The sequence below is a fragment of the Nyctibius grandis genome, chromosome 6 (assembly GCF_013368605.1).
Source record: "Nyctibius grandis isolate bNycGra1 chromosome 6, bNycGra1.pri, whole genome shotgun sequence".
NCBI lineage: Eukaryota > Metazoa > Chordata > Aves > Nyctibiiformes > Nyctibiidae > Nyctibius > Nyctibius grandis.
The window spans coordinates 57,228,130-57,240,539 of NC_090663.1; the positions used below are offsets into that span (position 1 = coordinate 57,228,130).

Below are 12,410 nucleotides of genomic sequence, written 5' to 3' on the forward strand. Positions count from 1 at the left end.
AACGATAGTTTTTCTTATTTATAAAAAATACTAAGACAAATGAGCGCAACTGCTCAAAATGAGAGGCTACGTGATGATCTTTGCTGTATAATCAAAAGTCCCACCTTAAACAATGTCCGAACAAGTTGATAGGGCTTTTGTCATCAGGGCAATGCAGCCTTCCAAAACATGGTGTCACAAACACCAAAATAAATGGTTTTCATGAGATGTACACGCAGAGAAGATAAAGCACTGTGTGCTGGAAGTGATTTTTCTGCCTCTGTACATGGTGCTAGAAGAGCAGAGACAGTCGCTGTGGAGGTTTCCCCACTGCTGTCTTGGCTGCAGCATCTTGTAAGAGCTGTTTTAAAGGCAAAAGGGCAGACGTCAATCTTTGATCTTTCTGTTGAGAGGGTGATCTATTAAAGACTTAGCTAGCAGGGTACCTACTCCCTCGACAGGCTGCCAAACCCATTGCTTAAGGTAACAACCTCCTATTTGCCAGATCAATGCCAACTCTATGTCAAAAGCTCAGTCTCCTTTCATCAAATCTGCAAGTCATCCAAAAATACTTTATTAATGGGAAAAGGTAATGGTGGGAGGTAAGCGCGGGAATCACAGTGGTGGCTATGTAAAGAAACTGAACCAAAGAAGTCTGAGGTATTTGAAAAGAAGAGCATGTTCATTCACCTCAGTGCAGTTCGATTAACTCTCTTAATCAGATGAAAATCTTATTCTGAGCAGATTCTAACTTTATTTTTCTCGTCGATTTGTGGGGAGGCAGAGAGTTGAAAAGGCTGCTCAAGGGAAAGTCCTCAGAGCCATCTATGCTCCTTGCTGAAGGCTGGGTGGCACCAAGGATGCTCCTGGGGGACATTAGGTCTTCTGAGAGCCAGCTTCTGGAGGCAGGACCTGGGTAAAAGGATTGGCGACTTCATCTGCTCCTTAACAGAGCCTCCCTCAGCATGCCTTTCCTCTGAGATTGCACAGATAAGCCTGTTCATTTTGCATTAGCCAGAGTCTCAGGCCAGGCTCAAGGGTCCTTATTCCATCTTGCTGCTATTTGGGAACATGGAGGTCATCAGCAGACTCCCTGAGCCCTCCTCTCCCTATGCATCCCAGCAAAAGACGACAGAAAATGTAGGCAAACAATAATGCCATCTGAATTGCCCAATATGTCTATTTAATTAGCACTTAGAACTGAGTCTCAAATGTTGTTTTCTCCTTGCTTGAAGGAGAGAGAACATGTCACTGGCATTGCAGAGGGCAAGAGGGGTTTTATAGATTATTTCATCTTAATAGTCAAGAAGAAATTATTACAATGCATATCCAAACTGAAAAGACAAAACCAAGGTCCCGGTAGTCCTAATTTTTCTCTGTTGTACATCACTGGGATGTGGGGTGTGACTTAGCAGCACTTAATTGCTCTGGACAAATGAAAGGGGTGCAGGACACTGATTTTCTATCCATTCACAGCTACCCCATCACTGCAGAATTGGTGTGTGAGTGTCTGAAAATATTTCTCCATAAAAAGCACACATGCAAAATAAAATCTTTTGCCATAGTCATTTTCAGAGGTACAGTAATTTGGAAAATGTGCACAAATCGCTCTAACAATTATTGATGCTATTGAGCTTCCTGCCCTGGGATAATGGAATTTTCTTGCCCTCAAAAGCATCAGTTCTGCAGGGTTCCTTTTACTTTCATTGCTGTTATCTTTTATGACAGTCAGTCATAAAATCAAATGTGTTTCCTCAAAACAACTTTAATCTTTGTTTTTTAAAAACAGTGTTCTTATTCTTTATATATATTTTTCCACATTAATGGGAAAATATTCCAGTAAAAACATAAAAAAGACCATGTCCTGCCTTATATTTCACCTACATAGGAAATGAAAGAGTCAAAGATGTGCAGTAAAGATTTTCAAAGCACCCATTTGACTTCTTTATCAAAATGCTTAGCTTTTCCCATAAAGAAGAAAAATTCCAGTGAGTCTGAGGATTAAAAAACAGAATGTAATGACCTTCTCTGTAAAGCTTCTGGCTTCTCAGACTTGATCATGGGTTTTTTCTTGGCAAGGCTCTCTCTTCAGGCTTATCTAATTAAATAAAGTGGTACTAGAACACCCTGTCACCGTTACTGTTCTCATCCTCTCCAACCAGAAGGCAACAACTCCCACAGAGTCCCTGTGCATGTTCTTCACAGCAATGCTTTACCTACTGTTTAAAAATATCACACAGTGCAAAGTGCATATAACTACAACTCTTATTTTGTACCTTCTCTCTCTTACAAAGAAAAAATATCTATATACATCGGATAAAGATACAAATATTTATGTTCCCCTCTTAAAAATTAACTTTCTTAATATATTCAACATTTCTATCTAGTAGCTCTCTTCAATGAGAGCTCGGCTGCACACTCATTCCATTCCTTGTGCCACTGCTGTTGCTGTGCTGTTGTCTCTGGTTTTATCAATGACAGAAACAAATTTGCCTTATAAGAAGAGTTAATCATCTCTACATAGATTTCATTCCTGGGCACAGGCTCAAAGTCCATGAACACATAATCTTTTGCAAATCAAAACCTATTTCTCTCGTTCATGCATCATTTACAATCCCAAGATGATGTACTCTACTCTGCCCTGGTGAGGCCGCATCTGGAGTATTGTGTCCAGTTCTGGGCCCCTCAGTTCAAGAAGGACAGGGAACTGCTAGAGAGAGTCCAGCGCAGAGCCACGAAGATGATTAAGGGAGTGGAACATCTCCCTTATGAGGAGAGGTTGAGGGAGCTGGGTCTCTTTAGCTTAGAGAAGAGGAGACTGAGGGGTGACCTCAGTAATGTTTATAAATATGTAAAGGGCAAGTGTCATGAGGATGGAGCCAGGCTCTTCTCAGTGACATCCCTTGACAGGACAAGGGGCAATGGGTGCAAGCTGGAACACAGGAGGTTCCACTTAAATATGAGGAAAAACTTCTTTACGGTGAGGGTGACCGAACACTGGAACAGGCTGCCCAGAGAGGTTGTGGAGTCTCCTTCTCTGGAGACATTCAAAACCCGCCTGGACGCGTTCCCGTGTGATATGGTCTAGGCAATCCTGCCCCGGCAGGGGGATTGGACTAGATGATCTTTCGAGGTCCCTTCCAATCCCTAACATTCTGTGATTCTGTGATTCTGTGATACTGCTAGCATCACACCTATATTTTAGTCCTCTTTCTTCTCAATTACCTGTCCTTTAGAAAAGAAAGCATAGCTGACCTTTACTTTTTTCCTCTCATGTATTTTATTGTCTGTTTGTATTGTTTTCCTTTGCTCTGCTTTCCTACCTAAAGAACTGAAAGAGAAAGCTGGTTCAAAAATGGCTCAGAAGACCGCCTCAGCATGGTGCTCTTCCTCTGTGTTTAGGCAAAACAGACCTTAAGAATGGTAAAATATCAGGAAAGAAGAACGTGTCCAGTTTTCAGTTGCTTGGACTACACGACTGACCCAGCAGAAACACTGTGTAACCGAGATCCCTTTGAGCCCCAGGTTACCCATGTAAAGGCTAGAACTAACCTGATTTGTGGACAATTTCTCCAGCCCCTCTAACTGCAAGCCTGAAGCCTGCAGCAGTGTAGGCTTGGGCTGCCATCCTTACACCGCCCTCTCAGCATCTCAGTCACTACTGCTATGCCCTAGGTTACAACTACTGCACTAGCTAGCCAAAAATAGCAAAAGAAACCAAAATAGCCTCAAAAGTGGTAGAGTCAAAGGGCTTTGCCAGCCTGACTGGTGCAAGCTGCCAAGCCGATGAACTCATATCTCCTCCTTCCGGCACCAGAATGAATCCTCACAGTCACTGTCTCCTGCAACTTTTTCTCCAGCTCCATCTGCAGTGGATATATTTTCCCAAGCTTCCACTGCTTTGAAGAAGATATTATTTTACCGTTACCTTAAATACATTGTTTATCATTTTCTGTACTAACTATGTGCTACGAGCCCTAGATTCTCAGTCTACGTACAGGAAGGTGCAAACACTGCAACCGTGATGTGCATTAACCAACCTTTTGGCAGCAACCAGATTGACTGACAGATTTAGGTTCTGATGACAGTTTCATTTTAACAAGCTATTAGTGCGTCTGGGTTTGTGGCTCTTGTCCTAATAATCTATGTGCACAGCTTTTGACATCCTCCTCCCCCTCAAACTCCAATAGATTATGTTAATCTCTAATTGGATATGGGTTTCGTTTGCATATAATTGCTGCTGTTTGTTATGCAAAACATTGTCCTCTAATATATTCAGATGTATCTCTCCAAAATTCGCCTTCTACATTTGTAGAATGCAATTTGATTTACAGCATCGTGAAGTTTTTCTACAATGAGTTTTTTGAGAAAAAAGAATGAATTTTTCATCTGTAGTGAAAAATTTCACCTGTAGCGAAACATTTTCATGTTTCTGAATGTTGAGGTTAATGAAAGGTTAAAAAATTAACACAGTGATAGCTGCCCTCCTGCTTGTCCTTTTGTGTTCCAGTGGACTCTCATGGATGAAAAAATTGAAGGTGCATTAAGTAACAAGAATTTCTTTTTTTAGTTTTTCTGCTGCAGTCAACTTGCTGGAAAAGTCATTTCTTACAAACAAACAAACAGGCCCAAAGTTTAACACAGATTTTTTCTACAGTCTTTCTTCCTACACCCACCTTTTCTTTTTCAAGCTGAGAGCACCACAGTACCATTAAAAGCTTATGCTTTTGATCTCTGTGCAAATAAATGAGCTGAAACAAATAAAACCCAGTTCACAAGAGACTTCCAAGACATCTGGTGGAGTTATTTTTCTAAGTAATTAGACCAAGTGGTGGTGTAATTCCCAAATGAAAGGTACCTTCTTGCTTGGTATCCAGTAATTTCTCAGAGCCATCAAACAGCAGTAAGTCCTGCTTCTCTCCTTGTACGTGACTCATACTCTATTGATTACCAGTCTTCCCAAATAGAAACAACCATACCTTTGATTTATGCCGGTTTATCATGTTCGTAAACCTTTTTTTTTTTTTTTTTTTTTTTTTTTGGTACTATGAGGGTCCTATTTTTCTTCCATGAATGTCAGTGGTATTTCTGGTATTGACTAAGGAAGGATGAGGCTCTTGGTTTCTTTTTTTTTTTTCACTTTCTTGCTAACTTACTGTAGTTCTCCTTCATACAGGCTCTACGGAGCTGGCAGAAAAGTGCAATGGAATAACAGCCAGATGCTTGCTCTGGATCAATACACTGCTCTAAACTGTGGCCAAGCGTGCTTTCTCCTTCTTTCTTGCCAGAAGCTGAGTAAATTTCTCCTTTTCTCCCTGAATCTCCCCAAGAAAGCATCATTCTAGGAACAACTCAATTGCTCTTTGGCACATTGGGGAGAAGGTGGTTCATGGTCTGTGACTACGATACAGTGCAACCACTGGGAATTTGTGACACAGGGGAAGTGAACAGGGAGTAGACCTGGCTGAGAAAGCAATTCCTTTTTGTTGTGCACAGTTGTTCTGATTTTTTTTGTTTCAAACTTGGGCAAGATGCTCTACAATCATTTTACTAACTGACCTGGATGCAGACACCACCTCTGTGCTGTGACAGTGAGTGTTCAGTAATGCCAGATACAGAATTCACAGCTGTATCAAGAGTAAAGAAAAGTAGCTGCCATATGAAATAGCTGCTAGATTGCAATGGTGGGCTTGATCTTAATGCTTTTTAATTCTCATCCCTCCATGATACAACACAAACTCACCAGAGGTTTCATCTACTCTCTCATCCACCACATGGTCCTTCTGATGAACCCATTCGCTGTTGCACTTGAAATAGATCTGCGTGGCTGGGCTTGCTTTGCAGTACAGATTCACAGGCTTGTTCTTCACAATGTAAGCCTCTTCGGGTTCAATAAGGAAGTGGGGCAATGGCTCTGGAGGATCAGATGGAAAAGTTTCTGGAAGTTCATGAAAAAAATCATCATCTGCAGAGAAGAGACAAAAAGGACAAATGAAACAACCAAAATTCAGCTGGCAAAGACTTACGAGCACTTTCTGAAAACTTAAAAAGGAGCATACTTTTTGAATAAAGTGTTATCTGAAGAGCATTCCTAGACCAAAGCTTAAATGCACTGCTGTTTTCAAATGAGAAGAAATTGTTCTTTACATCCTGAGCTCTCTTTCCTCTACGCGATGTGAGAGCGATGTGCACATTCACATGACTGGGAATGGTCCTTTGTTATCATCACTGGCAATACTGGCAATAAAGCATTATGTTAGCGCTTGGGAGAGTTGCCCACAAAACCGTAAAAAGAAATAATAGAAACTTTTGGAGGCTTCAAGGTCACGCTTTTCAATAGTGCCTTATCGCACTGTTTAATCAAGTGCACGCACATAGCTAGTATTGGCGGAGGCTGGTACAAACAGGAAATAGTACCTTTTGTTTCAGATGAGCAATTTAAAATCTGCTCTAAGGGCAAAAGACTAAATGCAAGTCCAGTCTGTGCCCTTTGTTCATACATTGACTCTCTTGCTAAGACTGCTAATGAAGGTGCCAAGCTATGCTTTATTTACTTCGTCTGTGCGCTGGTCTGTGCAGTCCTCACTATGGAGAGGAACTGGGAGCTGGGTCATGGAGCTGAGTACCTGTGAGATGGTGATATTTTGGGCCAACACGGATGCATGCTATTGATGTAAGGCACCTCTGCAGCTCTGGTGCTACTGGTAGTGAATGAAGTCAATGTGAGAAGTCCAGAGAAGGAGAAAAAGAATCCAACACACAGAAGGCAACACTAAAAACACCTAACACACATACTTTCTCTTTTTTTTCCATCTTCACAAACCCCCTTTTAAAACCCCTCTGCCCTTTTCTGCAGAGGAAGTCTTCCACATCAGAAAGCATCAATTCAGTGGAGAATAACCCTCTTCCCATCCACCTCCCCACCAGCCGTCAGTGCACAAGAACATCCAAGAGGCTCCCAGAGGCAAAGGCATGGGGGGGGGGCATCAACTACTGACAGACCCACCAGCAGCAAGCTGACAGTCCTGAAGACCTTATTCCATCTCCCCCTTTCTGCCTCTGAAGCAGTTATCATTATATGCAGTGACGGATGTTGCTGATGATCAATTAAAACACTTCAGAACATCAAACTAAAAATACTGCAGAAGGCTGGCTATCTTCTCCCTGACAGTCTTCATGAAAATGAAATGTGAGATGGCTACTTCCCCGTACCTGAGACATGCCTGTGCAGGCTGTGTCCAGAATTACAAGGGGCATGAAAGACTCTCCTTCCAGCTACTGCTTTTGCAGGAAGACAAGAAAGAACAGGAACAGATGAAGGAGACAGGGGAGAAGGTAATATGGTACCCATCCATGTAGCTATATGGAGGTAGACTGTACGTCTTTATCAGTGATGGGAATACCTTACATAGCAAAAGATTTTGTGAACCTCTTGAACTATTTCTGAAGAGAACATATGTTCACCCAATATTTTTTTGGTTTTTTTCCTTCATATTATTTTAAAAATACTCCTGCCCTTTTATGTATCTCATTTTACAAAGAGTAACAAGCCTGACTTACTACCGCATTACTCCCTGAGAATTAATAGAAGTGAACTGGTTCAACAATAAAAGGCCACTAAATAAGGCCTGACATTTTCTAGCACAGAAAATCTGTGACGTACTACAACAATTCCATTTTCATCTTCGAGTACTTAAATTAAATTTAATTTTTATCACTTTCCCATCCTTCCTTTATTTCTGTGGTTTCCTTTTCACTCTTAACACAGCAGTCTCCTTTTTCTGCAATCCCATTTCCTCCCCCCATTAGGTATTTCTACCTTGCTCCATTTTGCTCTGTGTTTTTTCCAAAGAGAAAGATGAGTTACAATAAGGTAATGGGAGTCCACATTTGGTTTCATGACAACGAAACATGTTTGAACCGAAGCACGAGGCTTTTCAGCATTCCTCACCCCCTTCTAGCTGTATCTCCCCCTCTTCCCCACTCCCTCCCTCTCCCACACGCTGCTCCATAGACATCCACAACACAGAAACATTAGAGATGAATCATTTCCCCTGAATTGCCACAGGACCGTATCTTTTTCTTCTGGTCATTTAATTGCAAATCAGCAAGCAGACAGATGGAAACTAAAAAAGCACACATATGTTTTATAATTAAACAGTATTGCTTCACTAATTTCTGGTGACTGGAAGAACAAATGTATTTATTTTCACCACTAGACTTCTGCACATTATCAAAGACAATACTTACGCTGCCTGACCAATTAGCTGCATCTTATCAAAGATGTAACTAGAAAGTCTAAAAGGAGGGATCAGCAAGCTGCAGAAAAGAAAAAGGTGAGATTTTAAAATTATTTCTTTAATCAGTTTGGAGAACGTGTGTGGGCTTTAGCTTTCCCTCCTGAAGGTAACTGCTTCTAATGTTTAAATACTATTTTTATGTTAAAGTGGATTCACAGTACTGCTCAGTACACGACAACCTAGTCTCATGTTCTGATTGTGGCGATAGCTGTTTCTCTCCACCACCCTGGCAGCCCGCGGTCTGGAACAAGCCAGTTTTCTTACTGGCTTCTTGCTATAATTCCACCTTACTCTTCTTAAGCAATAATAAAGCCCAGCTTTATTTTTCCTCACTCTTTCTCATTGCTGTCGAGAGGCATCTGAACCGCTCTTAAATGTTAGGGATATAGATGGAAACCATTCACAAACTGTTACACAAAGAGAGCGTGCAGAGGCTGCCTTGTCCCTGGAAACTGGCATTTAAAGTCTGCAATTTCAGAATAAATTTAAGATAGTAGCTAAGACAGATTTTTGGGGCTTTTTAAATTGAAGCATGTTCATTCAATCCCTGCCTTCATACTGTTGCTATTAGTATCAACATTGGAGTTATATTTTTTTATAGAGCAGATTCTTAAGAGGAGCATCCAGAGTATGACCACGACTGGGTTCTCCTGCATTTGGCAGAAGAAACCCGACTCACACTGCAAAGCTAGTCCTGCCTCCATTAGCCTTCAGGGCCCCTCACTCCTGCTATTCACCACTGAAAGGTAACAGGGGGCTTTGTCAGCCCGTGTGAATCGCACCACTAAGTCACTTGGTGTTCCCTGCATTCAGCAAAGAGATGGGATTGGTTGCTGCAGGAAGGCAAACCACCACTCCCCTCCCACCCAAGGCACACCAGCCGCCACCGTCTGAAGTCGCAGGATGGTGGTTTACAGGTAGACAGGGTGTGCAGCCATGGCTCCCTTGTGCCAGTCTGTGGTTCTTGCCTCTCAGGATGAGGACACGTTGAGGAGGAAGAACCTTAAATCCCCTTGTGATGGCTTGCCCATCACAACAGGCACAGCTGTGGCACAGCTTAGGACAGTCAGATGATTCGGCTGCTGATTTGACATGGGGTTTTGAACCATTAACCTTAAAACACATCTTGGATCCAAGTCTTGCGTTTCATTTTTTTTATTAGACTGATATGCTGTTATGCTTTCATTGTAATGCTTGCAGCAACATGTGAGCATAATTATAATGGCAGTGTAATTATATAACTAAAATATTCTTAAAAATCCAACACAGATATTTACCTCTGACAACATCAATATAAGACATTTGACCGTGTTGAGATTTTTTGCTACTCTCGACAAAACGAACTTTTGGTAACACCAAAGCAATCTCATGAATCTGTGTTTTCATGAAGCCACAGTTTCTAACAACCTATTAAACACTTTCATCAAAGTTTCTCCTGACCAGCTTTAGTTAAACACAGGTCATTCCTCTGTCCATACAAAGACCAAACTCTGACTTAGGTTTTTCAGAAATGACTTTGTTATAACCGTGAAGCCTGCTGGGCCTGTTTCTATGATTTGGATGAAAATTGCCTCTTGTTGTGTGCTCCATCACTATATGAGGGGATAAATCTTGCCTGAGACTTTGATCTGAATCTTCCTGATGGTTACCACTGGTTATTTAAAATGTTCATCTCCCAACGGTGCAACAGAGCAGCAAACTTTATAACTGTCTTATTTAACTCTCCTAAGCAGTTAGACATTTTTAGTTCTGTCTGGAGGAAAAAAAAGCTAATTAAACCATCTGGGAGTGATCTGGGAGTGTAGATACAAACAAACACTAAAAACTCACATAATTGATTTCCAATAATTATGTCAATGTCATGTGCAGCAAGTTCTCCTTATAACCTTGATCAAATGCAAATACGAGGCACACATTGTTCTCCCCTGTTGTAACAAATCCCCTTCTGTGCTCAGTAACTTTGAGGTGCAAGTTTACTTCTGCAGTATGTCACATTCATCTTTATTTTCCCATAATAAAGTGTACAGCCCATCTGTTGTTATTGACTGATTTATATTAGCAAGACAAAAGACCTGATTAATGGTACCGCTAAACCGGTTTCACTCATGCAATTCATTCACAATTTTAAAAAGCCATTTTAATCTATAAACTTAATTTGGAATTTTTATTTTAGTTGCTGGCCCAAATACAGATACACTCTTTTATCTGCCTTCTGTAGTATCTGACAATATATATTTTTTTTTAAAGGCAAATCAAATGCAAAATGTATAGGAACAGGTGAAGTGCCACCAAAATCAGCATTGATAGAAGCTCGCATGGACCGTCACACAGAGGAATTTTAGTTTGATTTTAGTTCAATTTTCTTTTAAGGTAAAACAAATCTTCGCCTAAGTCAGGAACCTTTTGATGCTAGGAAAGGCCTTTATTCTTTTCATGCATTTGTTTGTAAAACTGTACATATTATAGCTCTTCAGGCATAACAAGTGAAAAAGGAGATTTTATGGTATACTTCCCTTTTTATGGACTAGTATCCCCGCTCTAATCTGTGGCAGGAAAATATTGTGCTCTGTACACCAATCTATTAATCTCTAGATCACTAGTTTTATTACTATATATCAAGCTTTAATTCTCATCAACCCAGCATATAACTCACTATATTTCTGAACTGCGAGACTTAAACTATTATTGCTTAGATCATAATATATTGGACCATTATCTCTTTGTGCAAGACCTGAAGCAAATTCTTCTCAAATGGAATTTACTTCAGAATGATTCAAGAGCAATTTAAAATGAATGGCTGCAAAGCTAATTCCATTTGCATTTGGATGCCCACCACTCGGCAAGATCATTCTCCATGCATTGCAAGAAAGGCAGCTGGAGTTAACTGTATGGATGGGATTTCTGTTCAGTTTTTTAATGTTATGATTAAAAAGCTTTCTAGAGCAACAAGTACTGTTTACTGTGAAATTAGCAGCAGGTGCTATCTCGGTAAAACAGCTTATCAGGATGGAGGCAAGCGTTTGGATTACAGTGCACACGTTTTCAGGAAAGAAAAATTGCTCAGCTGGAAGTCCTTTGGTTGCAGGGTTTCCTCTCCTTGTAGGAAGGGCACACGGTATCACGGTGCCACCAAATGGGAAGCAAGAAAGCAAAAAATCCTATAGGCCATATCGCCTGGCTCCACCTTAGAGCCCTGTAACCCTGACAGAGCTAGGAATCCGAAATTAGAAGTTGAATGAGAAATGGGAGAAAACAGGACTTTTTCTAAGAATTACTAGTGAGTAGTTTTCATGTCAGTGGGCCCTCCCGACCCTGCCTCAGCCCTGGAGACCACACAGGGACAGAGAATGGGCACAGCAAAGAACAGCCCATGCCCTGAAAGAGAAAGCACATTTTCCTGCCCTGGGGGAGAGGAAGAGGAGGGTGGCTTCCTCAGCACTTATTCTCCGTCAGCTCTACCTCCAGCTGATTGCAAGGTAGGCATGCAATAAAGGCAATTACATGTTATTCGTCAGCATCTCAAAAGTGGAAGATTTCACCAAATAGCCCAGGAAGATTGCAATTTTATAACAACATAATATTTGGCCAGCTTGGGTAGCTGGCATTCACTTGCTTCTAGCTGAATTCACTGCAGACCTTTATGTGCATAAAGAGAAGGCTTGGTTTTGTGGCAGCCCACAAACCAGATGCTTGCTGAACCTTGCTGAACTCTCAGGGGAGCAAGGTCAAGGGAATTTTAGACTCAAATTTACTGAGCACCCACAAAATTAAATGCTCTTTTTGGCAGGGAAAGCAGAGTGCAGGCATGGTCTGGGAAAAGTGATAGAGAAATCAATAGGGCATGCAATGTTCATCTTTTTTTCGGGTGACTTCAGTCCAGAAACAGAATAAATAAAGACTGCAAAGAGGAATTAACTTCCCCTGCACCTGCAACGGCTTGGTGAAGACCCTCCTAGCACATCGCAGCTTAACAACACATCCCCGGGAGGTTAAACCCAGCCTTTGCATGCACTTAGAGAATGAGGAATATATCCTCTGAGTGGCTACGTATGCATCAGAAGGCTGCTGGGCAAAAGTCTCCCCCAAAACACACAAACATCAAACAAAACCCAAATACAATCTTTCCTGTCC

The 12,410-nt window shown here is 41.3% G+C and overlaps 1 protein-coding gene across 1 annotated transcript in view; it reads right to left on the reverse strand.

The window, feature by feature from the left end:
* UNC5C (unc-5 netrin receptor C) overlaps positions 1 to 12,410 on the reverse strand; it is a 273,678-nt gene that overhangs the window by 90,196 nt on the left and 171,072 nt on the right. The window contains exon 2 of the mRNA XM_068403228.1: positions 5,723 to 5,944. Coding sequence (XP_068259329.1) covers positions 5,723 to 5,944 — 222 coding nt within the window. The remainder of the gene's footprint in view (positions 1 to 5,722; positions 5,945 to 12,410) is intronic.